Here is an 18,596-nt window from a genome sequence, read left to right as displayed (position 1 = left end):
CCTACATTTGTTTTTGGATAAAACAGGCTGCAAAAACAATAAATAAGGAGGCCACAGCATAATAAAGACAACATCAAAAATCAGTAGGGAAAACAGGGTTATTTAGTAAATGGTACTTGAAGAATTTTTTAATTATTTGGAAGAAAGCAAAGTTAGAGCTTTACCTCAGTATACTCCAAGACGAGATTTCTTTATAGATTATGTTTATAAGACTTAAACATAACATCTGAAAAATGTCCAAGAATGTGAGGAAAATTTTTCCGTTCTTGAGTTGGGAAGACATTTCTAAGCATTAAAAACAATGAACACAATCTCAAATGAAGGCAAAAACAACAAAATCTTTTTTCTAGATCCAAATATAAATCAAAAGGCAAAAAAGTTAGAAATAGGAAAAAGAGGATTACATCTTTGTGACAAACAATAATAACCACAAGAAAAGTCCAAATACACAAAGTCCACCAGTGGATGATATACAGAAATAAAACCAAACAATGGCTAGTAATAAATCACTGTAAAAACTTTATACCCTCTAATTCAATAATGACCTTTCTAGGAACCCATCCAAATTATAAATAGCCAGAAATACAGAAAAAAAATTGGCATAAGCATTTTTATTGTCATGAAGCATTGGAAAATTGGAAGCCACTTAAATATCTAATAGTAGGTAAATGATTCAATAAAGCGTGGTGTAATAGAGTATTATACGACCATTCACATGCTGTTTTCAGAAATTATTTTAATGAAATTAGAAAATCCTTAATATAAGAGTAGAAAATAGAATAAAAAGTATTATGTATAATCTGATTTGAATTTTTTTCCCAAAGTGATCACAGTCACTCAAAGGACAATAGAGAGAAATATGTAAAAATGTTATTAGTGGTTGGTTAATTTAAAGTTACAGAATTATTTATCTTTTAAAAAAGTTTTTCGGCAAAATTCTCTATAGTCAGCATGCATTGTTTACAGTAGAAAAATTGGATTTTAAAACATAAGTATATAGTAGCATATTTTCACGACTATTAACTTGTTTTCCCCAAGTTCTTGGATACATTACCTATCTTTCCTGTTTGCTGCTTATCTTCAGTGTTTGTAACAGTACTTGACACATAGTTATTCAAGAAGTGTATTCACAAACTTTTGTTGAATAAAGCCAGAGTTTGGGTTAGTCCTACTAAAGATGATAGTCATAGTGTAAATAGCTGATTATTGACCCAAGTCCAGAAGTCTAGAGGGAATCATAAAGAAAAAGTCAGGTCCAGAATCTGAGTGCAGAACCCAAAGGCAAAATCCGGAAGTCAAACAAGAAATTTGACCATGCAGAAGACATGCAAAGGCATACTAGATATAGGCCTGCACAGGGCAGCACCCCTCAGAGCCAACCAGCGCATGGCTCCCGTGCCCACGGAGGCCACATGTCCCGACGTGAGACAAACAGGGACTGTGTACTAGGCTCCAATTGCTTTTAAAACTGTGAAGATTTCATAGGCTATATTCTTTGATCACAAAATAATAGTAAAGACTTCAAAAAAACTAAATCTAAGCAAAAGGAAACAAAAAAAAAATCCCAATAATCATAATCACTTAGAAATTTAAATAACTCCTTGGTTAAGAAGAAATTGAAAAAACACTTTAGAAATGAATGTGAAAACATTCTATATCAAACCTGTGGGTTATGGCAAAGTCTTAAATGCTATTTGTAACACAGCAAGAAAGTTTAAAAGGAAATAACTTAAGCCCTCAACTTAAGACGCTACAAAAGTAATAAAAGATTAAAAGAAGGTGGAATTGATAACAATAAAAGCAAAATTTAAAAACTAAAATGGGAAAACGTGATAGAACGGATCATCGAAGTGCCGTATCTTCGAAAAGACAAATGCAGTAGGCAAGCCTGTGGCAGTTTTAACTATGAAAATCAGAAGGAAAACACCAAATAGTAAATACAAAAACAATGTAAGCATAGATATAGAAGAAGCTAGATCAACTTCCAGAAGGATGTATATTTGGGGGGGGGCAGTTTTTATTTTTCCATTTTAAGATATAACTGTGTGTGGTGTTTTATTAAAGCTTCGGACTAATTTAGTAAAACCAAACTTCCTTTTAAAAGAAAACATTGTGGAAACTTTGCAATCCAAATACCGTGTAATTTTTAAAAAATCTTTTGAGTTTCTTGGATATAGTCCAACTGCTGCATCACTTTGGCATCAGAAGTTGTAGTTTTTTCGATCAGTTCTTGCCTAGAGAACATTCAGTTAGAGCATCAGTTCGTGGAGGACTTATGATCCTGTAACTTTTGAGGGCTAACTCCCAGTGTAACTGACATTGTGCAGATTTTGATGAACCAGTTAATTTTATACTCTGTGGGTGGTATGAATTTACTGGATGATATAAAGCTAGTAATTTCAACTCTGAACAAAGGGTCACATTTCTTCCTATTCCTCTCAAGTGATTTTGTGAAGTGCAATGCGCCCAGTGGGTAAAAATACTTTGGGACTTGCTAATGAAAGACAGTGCATACAGAATCTGCTTTTCTAGCACATATTTTTATAGACGTTGAAAATGCCGTTGTCAAACAGCATTTTAAAAACTGTCAGGTGTATGTGTGTTTTTCAAATGAGTTTTAAATAATTCAGTACTAAGCAGGCGGCAAAAAAAATGACTTTATAAACTCGCAATGCTCTTTTGTATTGAATAAACAAGTGGAGTCTATGAATTAAAAATGAGCACTATCCGATCCATCTTTTTACTAATAACCTGTGTAGGGTTGATGGAAATTTGCTGTTACTAATTTTTTCTTTTGCATTTTCCTTTGAGAGAATTGCCTTAAAGTCATTTCAACATAGATACTACATGTATACTTATAGCGAAATAAGTTTTTAATATTAATCCTTGTCTGTTTTATCTAACTTGATGGTTGACTCGTGACAGCCTCTTTTTCCTTTTCTTCCCTCCTGAGAAGCAAGGACAGAGTGGGCGTGGGGGATAGTTCACTTCGAATAAATGTTAGCGTCCTCAGAGCTTGCGCATTCGTCCAGTGAGTGGGTGAGCAGCATTGTGGATTATTAAGAATCCCCTTCCTAATTCAGGAGTCTACCTGGGAGTGAAAAAGTAAGGATCTTAGATTTTTATGAATCTTGGCAATATTTCTCATTGACTCATTACTCATGACTCTCATTTTCCTCCTGTTCTTCTTAGCCCCAGTTGCTTTTTTTAAGGAGTTGACAGAGGAAAGCTTGTTTATGTGAAAAGGCTAAGCGGAATGCATAGCACTGTATACAGCTCTTCCTCCTGCCAATTTTCTTCATCATTATTACGACGATCGACTATAATAAGGTTTTGTTTTCCTCAGTCAGCATTTTACGCTAATAATAGTGGCAGTCGTCATGTTCTAGAATGATCAAATCTCTAAGCTGAGAATCTCAGAATTAGGCGGTCAGTGACTTTCATGGCAAAAGATTTAAGGCGTGTTTGCTGGAATTGAGAAATGACTGAAGTCACAGCCACAAAAAGCGGAGGGTTTGTAGTTACAGACTGACGCAGGAAGGGTGAACACGAGCGTCTTGAAATACTTGAGTGGAAAGCTTTTTGCATCGTAGCAGGGATTTTGAAGATTTTTCCTTAAGAAAGGGTAAAAGTTCATTTAAAATTCATAAATTCCACTCTGGCATCCCTCTGAGCGCGTTGCACATGATTGCTGTCAAGTGGCTCAAGCATGCTGATTACACACTGTTTAACGCACATTGTTTCTAATGGTATTTCAAATACTGTAGAGCTGACTCACTCTCTGTATTCCATCTGGAAAGACTCATCAAAGCCGCTGCTCCCCACCGGGGTGGAGTTGGACTGCCCGGCTGAGGACAGAGGTGTTCTCCACGCCTCCGTGTTCTTCCAAGACCCTCCTCGGAGGTCTTCGTATTTACTGACGGCTCAAGGTCCCCTTTTGATCTGGATTTCATAGGTTTTTTTGCATCTTCGTTTCAATTGAGTTTCCTTAAGGTTCACCAGTAAAAGGTTAACAACGAAACGAGGATTGGGTGAGGAAAGGGCAGCTAAAAAATCTTAGAAAATAGATTAAAACCACGTGGCGAAACAAATCTTCCAGTAGATTTGAAGAAGGCACATACCGTTTTTTGTAACTTGTTGTTGAGGAATGCAATCAGAGTCGATTATTTCATGATTTGGAAGTGTTTTACGGGTCAAAACGTGATCCATTATGTATTTAGATTATGTTACATGAACGATTACATACTTTCGGAGTTTTATCCTCATTGTCCTCATTTGCAGATGATGCATCCTAACTGGACTTTCCCAGATGTGCAGAGGCTGAGCGAAGGCAGGCAGAAGAGGTAGTCATCAGTCGGGGGGCACTGGGGACGGAGTCATTACTGAACTGTCCCTCTCTCAACACGTTTATCGAGTGCCAGTTTTAAAAAAAGTGAGCTATTTGGATTTTGACTCACGTTGCGTTTAACACCTACACTGCGTCGGGCATTTTGTGGAACGCCTTTATATATATTTTCTCTTAATTCTTACAATATTATTTTTATTATCTCCCGCTCTTGAGGAGGAGAACTATATCTACTACATGGTTGTAGGTTCTGGGGATTAACTCAGCGACTTGAACACCTGGGTTAATATTCTGTCACTATGGTAACTGGATTAATATTCCTTCGGTCTTTCTCTTACTAGACTCCTCAAGCCCTGCATCCCACCTGGAATCTAAGCCTACACTGAAGCTGAAATAGTGTACAGCAGAATCCTCTTTCAGACTTTGAGATCTGTTGGTTCTACATTGCTTCTATCATCTTCGGACAACTTAATCAAGATTCTTTTGGTTACAGTTTAAAGAATCCTGGCTTAAACTTACTTGATCAAAGAAAAGATCTGCTTCGTTAAAATTTCCAGTGCTGCATTTCAGGCTTTCAGAAACTTCTGATGTCATGGGTTCCACCTCTTGGCTCTACTGGTTTTCCTTTGTTGGCTTCTGTATTAGTCATCTGTTGCTATAACAGCCGTGGTGGCATTAAACAACACGCATTTATGGTCTCGCGATGTTTGTGGGTCAGGAGGCTAGGAACCACTGATCTCGGTCATTGGCTTCAGGCTTTCTCAACAAAGACTGAGCCAGTGTTGGGCAGCACTGAGATCCCACCTGAAGGCTTGGCTGGGGAAGGCTCTGCTGCCAAGCCTATGGGTTTTGAAAATACTCAGTTTCTGGTGGGTTGTTGGAATGAGAACCTTGCTGTCAGCCAGAGGCCGTCCTTGCCACTTGATTCTTTCCATAGATTCAAGATGGCAAGGCAGCCTCCTCCATTAAAGCCAGCGAGGAAGAGTCCACTAGCAAGTCCACTGAAATTACACTCTCATGAAACGTAACCGTGGCAGTGGCGTGCTGTATTCTAGTGGTTAGAAGCAGGTCACAGGTCCCACCTATGCTCGGGGAAAGGATTACGAAGGTGCGAATAGCAGGAATCGGGGCGCCAGGGCCCGTCCAGGAGTCTGCCGGCCACAGCTTTCTTCTCAGGAAAGCTCTCCACGTGGTGACAGAGTTGACCAACAGCTCCTATCTTACATCATCCCAAGGAAAGCAGTTCTAGGGAAAATAGAGCTAATTATTTCCTTGTATGTATCAGTACCCCACCATTTGGGATTCTTGGTTGAAAACAGTAGAAATCAACTCTGGCAAACTTAAACACAAATGGACTCAGTGGAAGGATATCAGGTGGCTTTCAGAATTGTCGAGAATACTGAAGTCCTGGGCTGGAGAACCTGTGAGAACTGGATGGCCACTTGTTGCCAATGGCCACTGTTTCACTGGACTCTCATCACTAGATTAGATACAAGATGTCTAAGATTAGATACCAGGTGTATCTAATGAGATACAAGGCTAGATACAAGGTGTATCTCATTGGCCAAGGATAGATCACATGTCTGTGCTCTAACCACCAGGAAGGGAGATGAGGGAATGTTTGGGTCTCCATGGGATGTGGGACTGTATTCCTTTGAATGTGACAGTGCTCTGAGATGAGTTTCTATAGGTCTCATGGATTCAGTAGGGTTACCTTTGTTCACAAACGTTCAGCCTAGCAGGTCACAATGCATAAACAGATTCTGCTCTAATGGGCAGTTTTCAGGACCGTGTAGCTGACGGTTCTCTGCCCTCGACTACTATGAACCGTGCCTTACAGGCACGCCCCACGGCTGCTGCAGAAGCGGTATGGGATGGCAGCGGCACACCTGGGTCTCCGAGCCCTATAGTAGCAGGGCATTCACAGTCAGAATTTTGATTCAGACCAGATTTAACCGCAAGTAGAATTTAAGTTTTCTGAAATTATTGGCTAACGTTATGATCCAGTTCTGCTTCCCAATCTTTGTGTTAGATCTGGGGATTCAGGGATTACCTTAACTCTAAACTGTTGTCATCTTCGACCATGTGTATCTGACTTTCTTGGGTATGTGGGCACACTAGTAAATTAGCAGGTTTTTGTAAGTCCAAAGAACTTGTAAATCTTTTGAAGTAAGTTCATATGTTTCCTTGCATGAATTTTCAAAGCTATACTTAACTCTTGAAACATTACAGTAGAATATGTTAAGACCAACTCACCAAGAAAGGAAACAGATGTCCCTTCTATGGGGGTAATTTGTAGGCTAAAGAGTCTTACCTGCACTCGAAATGTTTTTCTCTTCGGCCTAGTATGGCAACTTAAGTCTCACCATGAGAATTTGAACTTGGGCTTAAGGTCCACGGTCCTCAACCTCAAGACATTAAAATCACTTGGTGAATTCAAAACAACAAAACCAAAACATCACTAAACAAATGAAACAATGTCTGGGTCCCTCCCACCTCAGAGCAATTTTGCAGAATTTCTGGGCATAGCGTCCAAGGAGCTGTAATTTTTAAAACCTCTTTTAAGAGCGTCTCATGCGCAGCCAGGGTTGGGAACCTGGGGATGAGGAATAAATACCACAGTTCCCAGTTGAGACTTCCCAGCTGCCCTCGTGCATCCCTGTGATGAGCTTCCATCCACTGAGACCGCCTAAGCCAGTCTCTTCTTGCAGCCACAGAGAGCCAGCCGCCACAGGGCCATGGGATTTCCAGTTACTACACTGTCTCCGCAAATACCTGGAAAAGGCTAAGCTCGCAGAGACGTCCGTCCATTCGCTTCGTAACAGCACATTTTAAAATCAGGCTGTAAACAGTCCAACTTCTCTTCCATTTTATATTTCTTTCTTAGAGGTGATATGCAAATAATCATTCGTGGTATCCAGAACTATTTTCGTCTATAGTAATAGCAGATGGCAGAATGTTTTTCTCGTGCCAAGTTGCATTTATTCTGCCACAGGGCAATGTGGAAGTGATCATGGCCTCTTTCAAATATTCCAACTCCCCATGTGCACCTCAGTTGTGGTGGGAAGGTTTCTTGCATATCAGTTCAATATGTTGTAGATTTACTCGGAATCCTTGGAATCTGCGCATAGCATAGTCGCATGAGAAGAAGTACTTTGAAATGTTTTTTGAGGCCTAATGATTAAAGGTCATCAATTCAATAAACATTTAACAAGCGTTTGCTGTGCGCTTAAGCCAGCAGTTTTCCACCGGAATAGGTGGCTTCGTCCCCAGGAAGGACTTTGAAAAATTTCAGGGTTGTTTTTAGTTATCGAAGTGATGAGTGGGTTTGCTACTGGCATTTGGTGTGCAGGTACCAGCTGTCCTGCAGTATGCAAGACAGTCCCCTGCAACAAGAATGTCCTGCCCTGCACCCCCCAGTCTGTTAAAAGGACATTTATGTAGGTGAAAAAGCTCTTAATGATTATCTGAGCTTAAAACCTGATTATGTTTTTAATATAAACACAAAGATTGATTTTTTTTTTTTGGCATAGATTTAGTACACAGTGACTTTTCCAGGAAAATTATAAATTGAATTGTAAATACAACGTAAGGGAAAATTTTACTTTGTTTGGAATCAAAAGTTATTTACCCTCACATAAAATCATGTCACCGATAGAACCCTGCATATAGTGTTTGAGTCACAAAAAGCCCATCTCTATCCGCCTGCTATTCTGAATTTGCTATTCTCACCTTCATGCAGATTCCATACATAGGTGCAAACAAAGGGCTACTTTATATATGTTCTGGTGGGGTTGTGCCTGAGCATGTATGATCCGTAGTACTTTATTATGTTACTTTAAAATTGTTTTTCTTACTGTTACAGCTGGGGCATTATGTCGAGTTGAGATTGTGCGTGTGCCTGTGTCTGTGTTTTTAAAAGTACGTGTGTAGGTGTGTTATTTATAAATTCCATTTCAAGAAAATAGAGGGAACATGACAAAAGATTTGGGTTGAAGGCCGAGTTGGGTATGATGGGATCGACAGCCACCGGATTAAGCAGCAGGGCGATGGCAGACAAATCAGCAGACAGGGAAAGCACAGAATGCTGGAGGAACACAGAGGTTACTGCCGGAGCCACATCAGGCTCCCACCATGTCCTGCGGGAAAGCTCAGTCCAAGTGTGATCGGGAAGGCTGTTTGGCTAGGGCTGAGCTGGGTGACGTGGACGGCAGAGGTGCATACAAAGTCTTGAAGGGTGGGAGCCTGGCTTTTGCCGACGGCTCAAGCTTGGGGTGGCGTAGGGCTGGGGGCTGGCAGCAGAGAGAGGAGGCTAAAGAGGCAGGCAGGGGCGCATGATGGGTTTAACAAGCATCGCTTGTATTTTATTCTAGAAGCGCTGGGGAGCTACCAAAAGGCGTATGTGCTGGGAACAGGCTTGCTTGTTAGAGAGACATGCTCCTCACGGTGGAGACAATGGGAGGGAGCAGGGCGAGGCTGACCGGGCCCGGGAGAGGCCTGCACTGAGACCCTGGCGGCGGGGAGAGCTGGGGAAGGCTCACTTCGATTCCAAAGGTCAGACCCAGGGTTCAGTCCTGGGCAGTCTGACTCCAGTTCCTGTGCTCATGGCCACTTCCCTAGGTTGTCTGAGCGCCTGGGGTGGGCATGGGGCGGGGCAGAGCAGAAGGAGAGCGTTTTGGCTGATGGAATGTGAATGTGGAGGGCGTGGGAAAGGGAGCGCTGGGAGGTGTCTGGTTAGGTCAAGTATATGATGAGGAAAAGAGCACAGGACAGGGCTCCCAGGCTCTTTAACAGCCATGCCCCAGTTACGTGTGTGTGCGCATGTGCGCGTGTACACACGTGTGTGCAGAGCACAGGACAGGGCTCCCAGGCTCTTTAACAGCCGTGCCCCAGTTACGTGTTTTTGCGCATGTGTGTGGGTGTGCGTGTGCATGCGTGTGTGTTTGTGCGTATGTGCAAGTGTGTGCACGTGTGTGCGTGCGTGTGCATGCGTGTGTGCACACGTGTGTGTGTGTGCGTGTGTGCGTGTGTGGAGGTTCTTGTTCATTTATTTTGTATGTAATTTCACTTACCTGTTGCTTTAATTTGGCCCAAACTTTTATTTTGTTTTCAAGGAGATTCGAATAACAACACAGGTTCTAAAGAAACTTGGTAATGCTGCAAAGCTAGTGATTATGATTTTCATCTGGAATGCTATTTAAAAGCACTTGCCTGTGCCAAATGGGAGAATGCGTACTTAACAATTTACCCCCACAATGACAGAAACATTCAGATTTACCTACCACATCGAAGAGAGAAATTCTGTTCTTTATATGAGAGCCTCGCTCAGTTTCTGTTCCATTAGAAAATAGTAATGAAACTACTAAAACACGAGTATAAGAAGTTTAGAAAATAGAAAGGGGGACTGTTACCCCCATGTTATCCATTACTGTTTTTATGTATTTCCTTCAAATCTTGTTTTTGTATAAGTACATTTGCGTGTATACAACGTGTCATGTTTTATATATATATAGAGAGAGATTACAGGTAGATAGTGTGTTATATGTTATATATAGAGAGAGAGAGATTACAGGTAGATAGATATAACATTATAGTTATTTTCTAGGGACTAAACGAAATATGGGAATAATATTTTGAGTCGTTCTTCCTCTCAATTTCCACCGTGGTGCCCAGCTACCTACTGAATACTCTACTACGTATCTCTATTTGTCTTCCAGGAATCTCGGAGTTAACACATCAAATTGAGCTCTCGACTTCTCGACACCCCCCCAAGTAAATGGGTCCACCGTTCCTCTCCTCACACAAGCCCGAAGCCTAGGTGTCTCCCTTCCCTTCGCCTTCCACACTGACTCCGTTAGGAAGTGCTTTTTTCTCTGCCACTAAAATAGACCCCAGACCCTCCACTTCTCTCCGTCTCTACTGCCACCACCTCCTCCAGTCTGCCATCCTTTTTCTCCTGCATCCCATCAGCCTCCTTGCTGGTCTGCTGCTTACACCGGTCATTCTTGCCTCTCAAGAGTCTGTTTTCCCAGCAGATCGAATAGATCACTCTTTAAAATTCTTCTGTTTCAAATTCTCCATTGGCCTCCCAATGTACTTAGTAAACAACCCAGACTCCTTCCGGTGCTACATGAGGCCTCTGTGGGATCTGACGAGGGCCTCTCTTTCCATATTCAGCTCCTGCTGTTTCCCATGTCCTTCCCCCTTGTTCGCTATGCTCCAGCCACCTAATATCCACGTCATCATTTTTAAAACACTAGATTCTTCCCTGCCTCACGGCTCCTACACTGTGCTTTTCCCTGCTAGAAGCTCCCATCCACACCTCAAGGCACGCTAGCTCCAAATCCTGTGGATGTCACTTTAAATGGCACTTAAGGAGTCATCCCAGACCACTCTAGGGAAAGTTGCCTCCCTTTCTTACATTTACCACAATTTACAGCTTATCATCGTGTGTGTGTGTGTGTGTGTTTCCCCCTAGATTATAAGCTCCATGAGGCAGTGACCACGTTTGTCTTGTTTATATAGTAGTAAGTCAGTAAATATTTGAATGAATGAATGCTACCTCCTTGAGCCAGCTCATGGGATTATCTTGCTGCCAGGCTGAGGGACATGGAATTGAGGGCCACGGAATTGCTAGGCATCACCCATTATCGAGGATGCTCTTTTGTAAAAGAGGCTTCTCCTACCTTTGCACTACCTTTGTTTTGTCCAGATCATGTTTGTCTGGGACTCAAATAAATGTCAGCGGTCAGTTCCCAGCCCTATGCCTGAGGTCGGTGACATGTTAAATAAATCGACATGGACGGTAGAGGTTGCACTGCCAGTACAGCTTAGCTTACCTTTAAGGGGATATAATATGGGAGGGTGGCTAGTATTGACTTCTGTGGCCAAAGGTGGCAGGAAGGGGTCCTGAAGGAGGTATGGTTAAGAGAGAGAACATAGACCAGTGTCTCCCAAATTGCCATTGCCAAATACACATGCTGGGAGAGTAGCTAAAGAAAGCGTCAAGGATAGAAGACTGGTTAGGCACAGTTTATCTTAGGAAGAAGCAATCCTATCAAGATCGTTCCTCGTGGAACTGAGGAGCAATAACCTGAAAAATTCTCGCCACATCTTGCTGTTACAATGCCAGTCTGGGACCATTTATTGAGGTCCCCGAACCCGAGAACTCCTGATCAGCTCAGTCCCTCCCTGGCAGTGACTGCTTTTACAGGAGGAGATCATGCAGCATACAGAAGAGAGGCAGCCTCTAAGCTGGCTGACTCTTACTTCACCTTGGTCACTTACCGGGTCCCAAACCATGTCTCTCAAGTGCTGTCCTTAACGAGGTCATTTGCTCTGCACACACTGTGAGATTATGTCTTAGGGTAATAGTTTCTGCTCTCTGAGCTGTGTTTGAGAGCTCAGCCTCTTCAACTGTGCCGTTGACAGAGGAGGGCCCTTATGACTTGTCACAGCCTTCGGTCATAGCTTTACCTTTTGATGCTTTAACAGTGGCTTTCAAGAGTAGGAACGTTTTTGCGTAACCACTTAATTCAGCCTTACAAATAGCCTCTTAAACGAGCGAGGATCAGTTTACGCTGGCGTGATAGGGAAGGGTGCTGTGTGCGGGTGTCAATAGCTGCATGGAGTTCATGTAGCTGAAATCCACAGCTTCTCTTCTCCAGCTTTGAGACGTCATTGACGTCTAACCCACAAGAATACCTTAATCTTAGTTTTATTACAAAATTACCTTTCCCCATCACTGTCTCTTAGAAATAATAAAAAGCAACATTGATTTGATTTTTACTTTTCATTTTTTTCTTTTTAGTTTTTTTCCCCCCTATAAACATATATTGAGTCCTACTGTGTGTCAGGACATGTATAAGCACTGCATATCTAGACGTACACAGGACAAAAATAAGGGCTTTCTGCAACCTTTCGGAATCATAGAAAGACACTAGACCTCAGATTGAAAAAGCACAGCCAATGGCCAGCAAGGTAAATAAAGCGAATTGAAAACTGGAATGATTCTGGTGTAATGACAATGACAGTATGTCCAAAATAAAGAGAAAATCTTAAAAGCCGAGAAAAGACTGCCTACAGAGGGGCGACTGTTCGATTGACATTTCTCAGCAGCAGCAGTCGATCCTGTACCTGTCATTCAAATAAGATGATGAAATAAAGATGTTTTTGGACAAAGACTAGGAGAATTTTTAACCCTCAGACTTTATCTAAAAGAATTACTAAAAGTTGGATTCTAGCAGAAGGAAATTGAACCCAGAAGTAGGTGACAGCGTTACAGAACAATGGCAAAACAAAGAAACGGGCCAAGTTAATGAACTTATGTAATCTAAACAAATGGCTGCCTCTGTGTGTGGATTTGAGTGCAAATGTTTTTGTTTGTTTGTTTTTGTTTTTGTTTGCAAATTGAGTATATAATTACTTAGACTTGGTGCCGATGTCTGAAATTCTCCTGTTTGTGAGGATTCTTTTCACTTCGGGCAGGAGTTTTTAACGAGAGGTCCGTGGGTGGAATTCAAGACATCTATGAACTTCTTAAAATTATAAGTGACATATTTCGTGTGTGTGTAGTATTTCTGCAGACAGGACTCATGGCCTTCATCAGACATTTCAAGGGGCTTAGAACCAGAACAAGTTTAAAAACTACTGGGTTAAGGTACTGTCCTCAAATGAAATTACAAGGATACTTGCTGTGAAGTTGAGATAGAATGACCTAAATTCGAATATTAGATACCTGTTCAATATTTGTAGAACTGTTGAGGCCCTGGACAAATTTTTCTTCACATTTTAGTCTGTCTGTGCGATGCACAACCTGTGTGGCTATACAAAGCAGTGATGTATCTGACCCCTGTGACTCTGTGTCACGATCATAGTCAGTGTTTGATTATAGCTGTCATGATTTTCTAAAGGGAGTCACTGTTGAGATATAAGAAGAAATAAAGCTTGTATGTGACCAGTTTTAGGGTATAATGATAGGTTTAGTGCTATGGTTTTATAAATTGAGCACATGTTTATGTCATATGCTGTCCAAGGTGGGGGGGAGGGGGGCGTGATGGTGGTGGTGGTGGTTTTGTTCAATTATTATCTCTCCCAGTGAAATTTGATACTAAAACAACTCTTAACTGGTGACCATGTGCAGATCGTGTTTTTATAATACAGTCGTACGTGCGTCAGGTGTGTTCATTTTGTGTCATTTTAGTTCCGCTCCTGTGCTGGTTCAGTAGCTATTCATTGAGTGCTCGTGTCAGGCCATTTACTGTGCTAGGCATGGTCATGGATACAGAGTTGAATGTGGTGGTCCCGTCACTGAGGAATAACTTTGACTTAGGATAGAGGGCGGCAGACGGAACCAGATCCTTGGTCCTAGCTTAAGACCTAGTACGGTCAAGAGGAAGCTGTTTCTAAGAGCAGGGTTTTCCCTGCCTGTCGTCGGGGGTGTCACCCTTCAGGTGAGACTAAAAACACACCTTCAGGAGGGCTGTCGTGAAGGCATGGGCTTCCTCAGACACCTCGAACATCAAAATATCTGTTTTGCATGTATAATTAGGATCATAATAACACAATCTGTTTCTAAGGCTGTTATATTTGAAGATAGGTCCGAGCCACTGTCTGGAGCACTCAGATGTCTTCTTCCAAGCCCCAGGCCTCCTTGTGGCTCTGAAGCACCTCTGGGGCACTGGCACGGTGCCCGAGTTCCAGTCCTGCTGGGGAGAAACAGTCCCCAGTTCCATTTCCTCTCTCTGGACAAGGGTAAAGGGCGTCTCTTCGAGGGTGAAGGGAGGTCCTTTGTGAAATGGTTACCAGGGGCGTGGGGAAAGTTAATATACCTCTTAAAATGTGTGTGTGTGTGTGTGTGTGTGTGTGTGTGTGTGTGTGTGTGTATTTTTTTGTTGTTGTTGTTGTTAGTGGAAGTCCTCTTTTTTGTGGATAATATGAGAGATTCTCAGTTTCGATTGAATAAGGTCATAATCTCTTCCTATTTTTATTTAAAAAAAAAGAGAACATCTTTATAGAGCTGAAACAAAGTGATAAGGACAGCTAGAGTTTTGAGATGGGACTTTTGTGGAAAATGCCGAATGTTGGGGAATAATGCAAATTGGTCTCTGGTCTGCCAGCCTCCCTTCCCTAGTTAGTCACAATCATATTAGGGCAATTAGATTACAACTCCAACTTCTGCAAACCCACTTAGGGAGATAGGAAATTCACTTAACAGGATTATACTCTAAATTGTAGATGAAACTTCAGATTAATTGTTTAATAGGTTGGGGTTTTAAATTGAAAGTTTTCCCTGTGTTATTTTATAACTATGTGATTCACTATAAAGATTGGTTTAGAAAGTTTCAAAAATATTGATGTTATTTTATTCTTTTCAGTTAGATTGAGGTTACTATTTTTTTTTTTTTAAATTGACTCTTCTTTGTATCCCTCAAACTGCCACTTTCTTTGCCATTCCTAGTACTAGTTCGGAGAAGATTATTTAACCTAAAAGTAGAATAAAATAAGCCCAGTGTTATTTTATTTTATTTGGAAAAGCTCGAGAAAAAGCACAGTCCATGCAGTCTTTTCTGAAAATAGGAAGCCAAGTGCCGATCCCGTATTTTTATTATCAGGTTACACATACAGTAAAGTAGCTCTATTTGATGAAAACAGTAGCTCTGCTGACGGAATGCTGGTGTATGTGGGGGTGGTGGGGGGTGTGACTCACTGAGTGTGGCACGTGCAGGGGCTTGTGTGGGCAGCAGCGCGATGGACTTGACCGACGGGAGAAGCAGCTGTGCCGTCCCGTCTGCAGAAGGCTCCCCTTGGTCTTTTTCTCTGAAGGATTCCATCACCTGTTCTTTTTCTTAAGCGTCAATAAGCCTTTCACTAGCCCTGAGACAATGAGAGTCACTTGTCGCTGTCTTGTCTGTGGTCCGGGGCCTCTGCCCCCTGTTGGTTACTGCTGTGGTAGGCGACATGTATTGGTTTCGATTCTAGGTCTTGTGTGCCTGTGACCGAGGGTCAGCTCTTCAGCTTCGTCACTGCCGTGGCTCAGGGAGTGCCCTAAGTGGAAGATCTGGTGGCTTTAATTTGCCTCTTGGGGCTCTTGGTGAATCCCACCTGGGACACTCACATCATTCATTCAGCACACATTGGAGTGTCTTGTGCCGGGCACTGTCCTAGGTGTGTGTGACGGATACGCATAAACCGCAAAAATCACTGTGCTCCTGGAGTTTACATCGGCTCCTTGGTGACTTTCAGTTGCCTCTGGAGTGTGTGTGTGTGTGGTGGTGGGGGGAGGGGATCATTTCCTAAGTCATGAAAATGTATTCATACACTCGACCTTTTTTTTTAAGCTTCTAATTTAGCATAACAGATGAATATGACTGACTGTCCTGGGGGAATTTGTAAGAGAGACAGACAGACGGCAAAACACGTAAACGCTTTGCTCCTTTGCCACCCAGCAGGGCCGGATCCCTGCTATAACGAGGCAGAAGCAATGGCTCACAGTAAAGGCAGTGGATGGAGGGTGACTCTTCGACTGGGGCCTGATTTTTATGACAGCTTAGCCTTGTGGCATCCTGCGAGTGCTTGGGCGTGTCTGGCTGTGGCATGGGGACATAGGTTTGGCAGGCCATGAGGGCAGAGGGAGGGGGTGGGCAAGGCCAAGCATTGGGAAGCCTTGACTATAGGCTAGAGTGTTCTGTAAGCAGAGAAGTCAGTGAGTTTCACAGATGGCAGTGACATGACTTACCCTCTGTTTGAAGAGAGTAACTGATGGCAGTGTGTGGGATGCGGTGACAGCACGAGCTTCGGGGTGGGCAGGGAGACCTGCTGAGTGATTTTTCCCTCACTTATTATTCATTCAGCGTCTCCTTAGATGGGGTTTCCTTGTATTTATATGTATAAGCAATTAGCCGGTCTCCAATGCTATTTTAAGAAGATTGGAACCAATTTAATGCCCTAACTCATTTTTCAAGCTCGAAGTTCACATTTTTGTTTCTTTCTGCGGAATGAATGAAAGATACGTGTGCCGATGACTTTGCAGGGAGCCCCTTTGCGGGGAAGTGTGTGGCCATCACAGTCCCTTCTGCCGTTTCTCTCGCCGTCCGCTTCGCTGGTCAGTGGGGTGTAAACATGCAGCTATCTGCTCTGCTGCGAGCACAGATCGATACCATTCTCACAAGAGATAGGTGATTCAAGACTTCATTCAGAGAAAACTGACGTCATTTATGTTTCATGATAAGAGCCTCAGAGAAAAACCGGAAGAAATATAATGAGTCATCTTGACAAAACGCTTCCACCACTGTGAAGGAGCCAGACCACTTCTCCTGGTCAAGGAACGTTACTGCGTTTTAAACATGTGGTGCTGGTTATTCGGTGTCCTTTATTTTTTTTTTTTTTAGGTAGGAAATGATGTTCTTTGGACTGAGTTAAATGCTGCTCAGCATAAAAGGCGTGGTATGGAACGAAGCCTGCGACTCATCGGCACGCACTGGGCTAATGAGAAGACAGTGTCTCTAATCAACTGCAGAACAAATGCTCACAAACACTCCCCTTCTCTCCTAGGGCTTCCTTCGCTGGACACCTGTCCGGGATCCTCGTCGGGCTAATGTACACTCACGGGCCTCTGAAGAATATCATGGAAGCGTGCGCAGGTACGGAGCGAAACACCTTCGGCATGCCGACAGGTTGGAAGTTCATCCTCGTTTTCGTGGAAACAGAAGCAACCCCAAGTCACTCATGGGTCCGCGCAGGTGTCCCCTCAGCAGTCTCTGTTTAAACCAAGGGGACAAACAGCTGACGGCGGGCCTCACACCACTCCAAAGAGGCCGCAGACCCAAATTTTAAACCTGAGGCTTTCCGTGGGGGACCATTAGCAGTATGTATTTATAGACCCTTGGCACATTAATGCTACTCACAGAAAAACCACAATTTCCTTGAAAATGCAGAGAGCTAAAGCAGGTGTAAAGTAATGCATTATTCTATAATATTCCGTGAATTCATATATTTGGAAGGCAAAGTCAAAAAGAAAAATCCGTACCGAAGTTCAAAGCCAGTATTTTAAAAACTTCAGAATGACTACTAGGTCTTTGGTGGGAGAGACCTGTATTCGTGCATGGCCAAGCCCAGTCTGTTATTGCTGAAAGCTTGGCTCCTCCTTTAAAAAAAAAATTCGTGGTTTTTTTTTTTTTTTTGCTTTTCGTTTCCCTCAAATTGATACTCGATGAAAATACTTTATTTTATTTAGAAATATATGAATTTTTTGACCTCAATTGAAAATCTATACTGGTTATGACTTATAAGGAAACTATTTTGCAAATGCTTGTTTTATAGACTATCCAAATTCCAATATTTCATCTTTTATTCATGGGAAATCTTCTGAGACTATTTTACCTTTTCTTGAACCATAAATAATTTGTTTTCACAGTTTGTGCCGATGGCTGGTATTCTCGAGGACCATATAATATTCATGATATTAGAAAGCTTTCCAGACACTGAGCCGTTGCCTTTTATTAGCCGGTTGTGTTCACTTTCGGATGATTCTTACAGGCCCTGTCGCATCTAAGCAGATTTCCATTTTCTTGCATTTGCTTATTACCGTGTTTCCAGTGTGTGTGCTTGGAGGAGGCAGTACAGCTTCGTTTATTGAAAATTTCAGATTTATTGTATTTTCGATACAACTTAATAATGGAGATCGAGTAATGAACTTTGTTGCCCAATGTTCAGTACCGATAAAGGAAAAGAAATGATTCTTGGGAGTGTAATGTCTCCATTCTTCTACGTGTCTAAAGATGATTAGCAAAGCTTTCTGCTGACATATTACAACATTTAGGCAAATATTTTGTTTTTGAAAAGGATTTTCCCCACAATTATATTTAAAAATCTTAGTTTTCTTTCTCAAGACCTTGCCTCTTTTCTATGGAGATTTATTTTTACATCATTCCATTTTCAAAATACTACAATAGAAAATTAAATGCGAAAAGTTGAAACAAGCGTTCAGTGCTATTTACAAATAGCCTGCAGTCTCTGTGCCTTTTTTTCCGGTGAAGCCGGATAAAGGTCTAGCGTGATCTGAGAACTGAGCTGACACAGGAACCCTGCGGAACGTTACCAAGCTCGTGGAGGCTGCTGTCTGCTAACTCCTGGAGGAGGAGCATCACACGGAAGGTGTGCCCTGCAACTCCTCTTTCTCTCTGTTCATTCAGGAGAGGTGAATCTCCTGTTCTCCTACCCTTTTAAGGACAAGAAAGGGGAAAATCCCTCA

The 18,596-nt window shown here is 42.2% G+C and overlaps 1 protein-coding gene across 4 annotated transcripts in view; it reads left to right on the top strand.

Annotated features, from left to right (window-relative positions):
* RHBDD1 (rhomboid domain containing 1) overlaps window positions 1-18,596 on the top strand; it is a 112,487-nt gene that overhangs the window by 41,064 nt on the left and 52,827 nt on the right. For all 4 annotated transcript variants that reach the window (XM_025043304.1, XM_015585360.2, XM_015585361.2 and 1 more), the window contains exon 4: window positions 16,898-16,986. In XM_025043304.1, the coding sequence (XP_024899072.1) occupies window positions 16,898-16,986 (89 nt within the window). The remainder of the gene's footprint in view (window positions 1-16,897; window positions 16,987-18,596) is intronic.

The sequence above is a fragment of the Pteropus alecto genome, unplaced genomic scaffold (assembly GCF_000325575.1).
Source record: "Pteropus alecto unplaced genomic scaffold, ASM32557v1 scaffold110, whole genome shotgun sequence".
NCBI lineage: Eukaryota > Metazoa > Chordata > Mammalia > Chiroptera > Pteropodidae > Pteropus > Pteropus alecto.
Note: the sequence above shows the minus strand (reverse complement) of the source record. Positions and strands in the feature narration are given on the sequence as shown.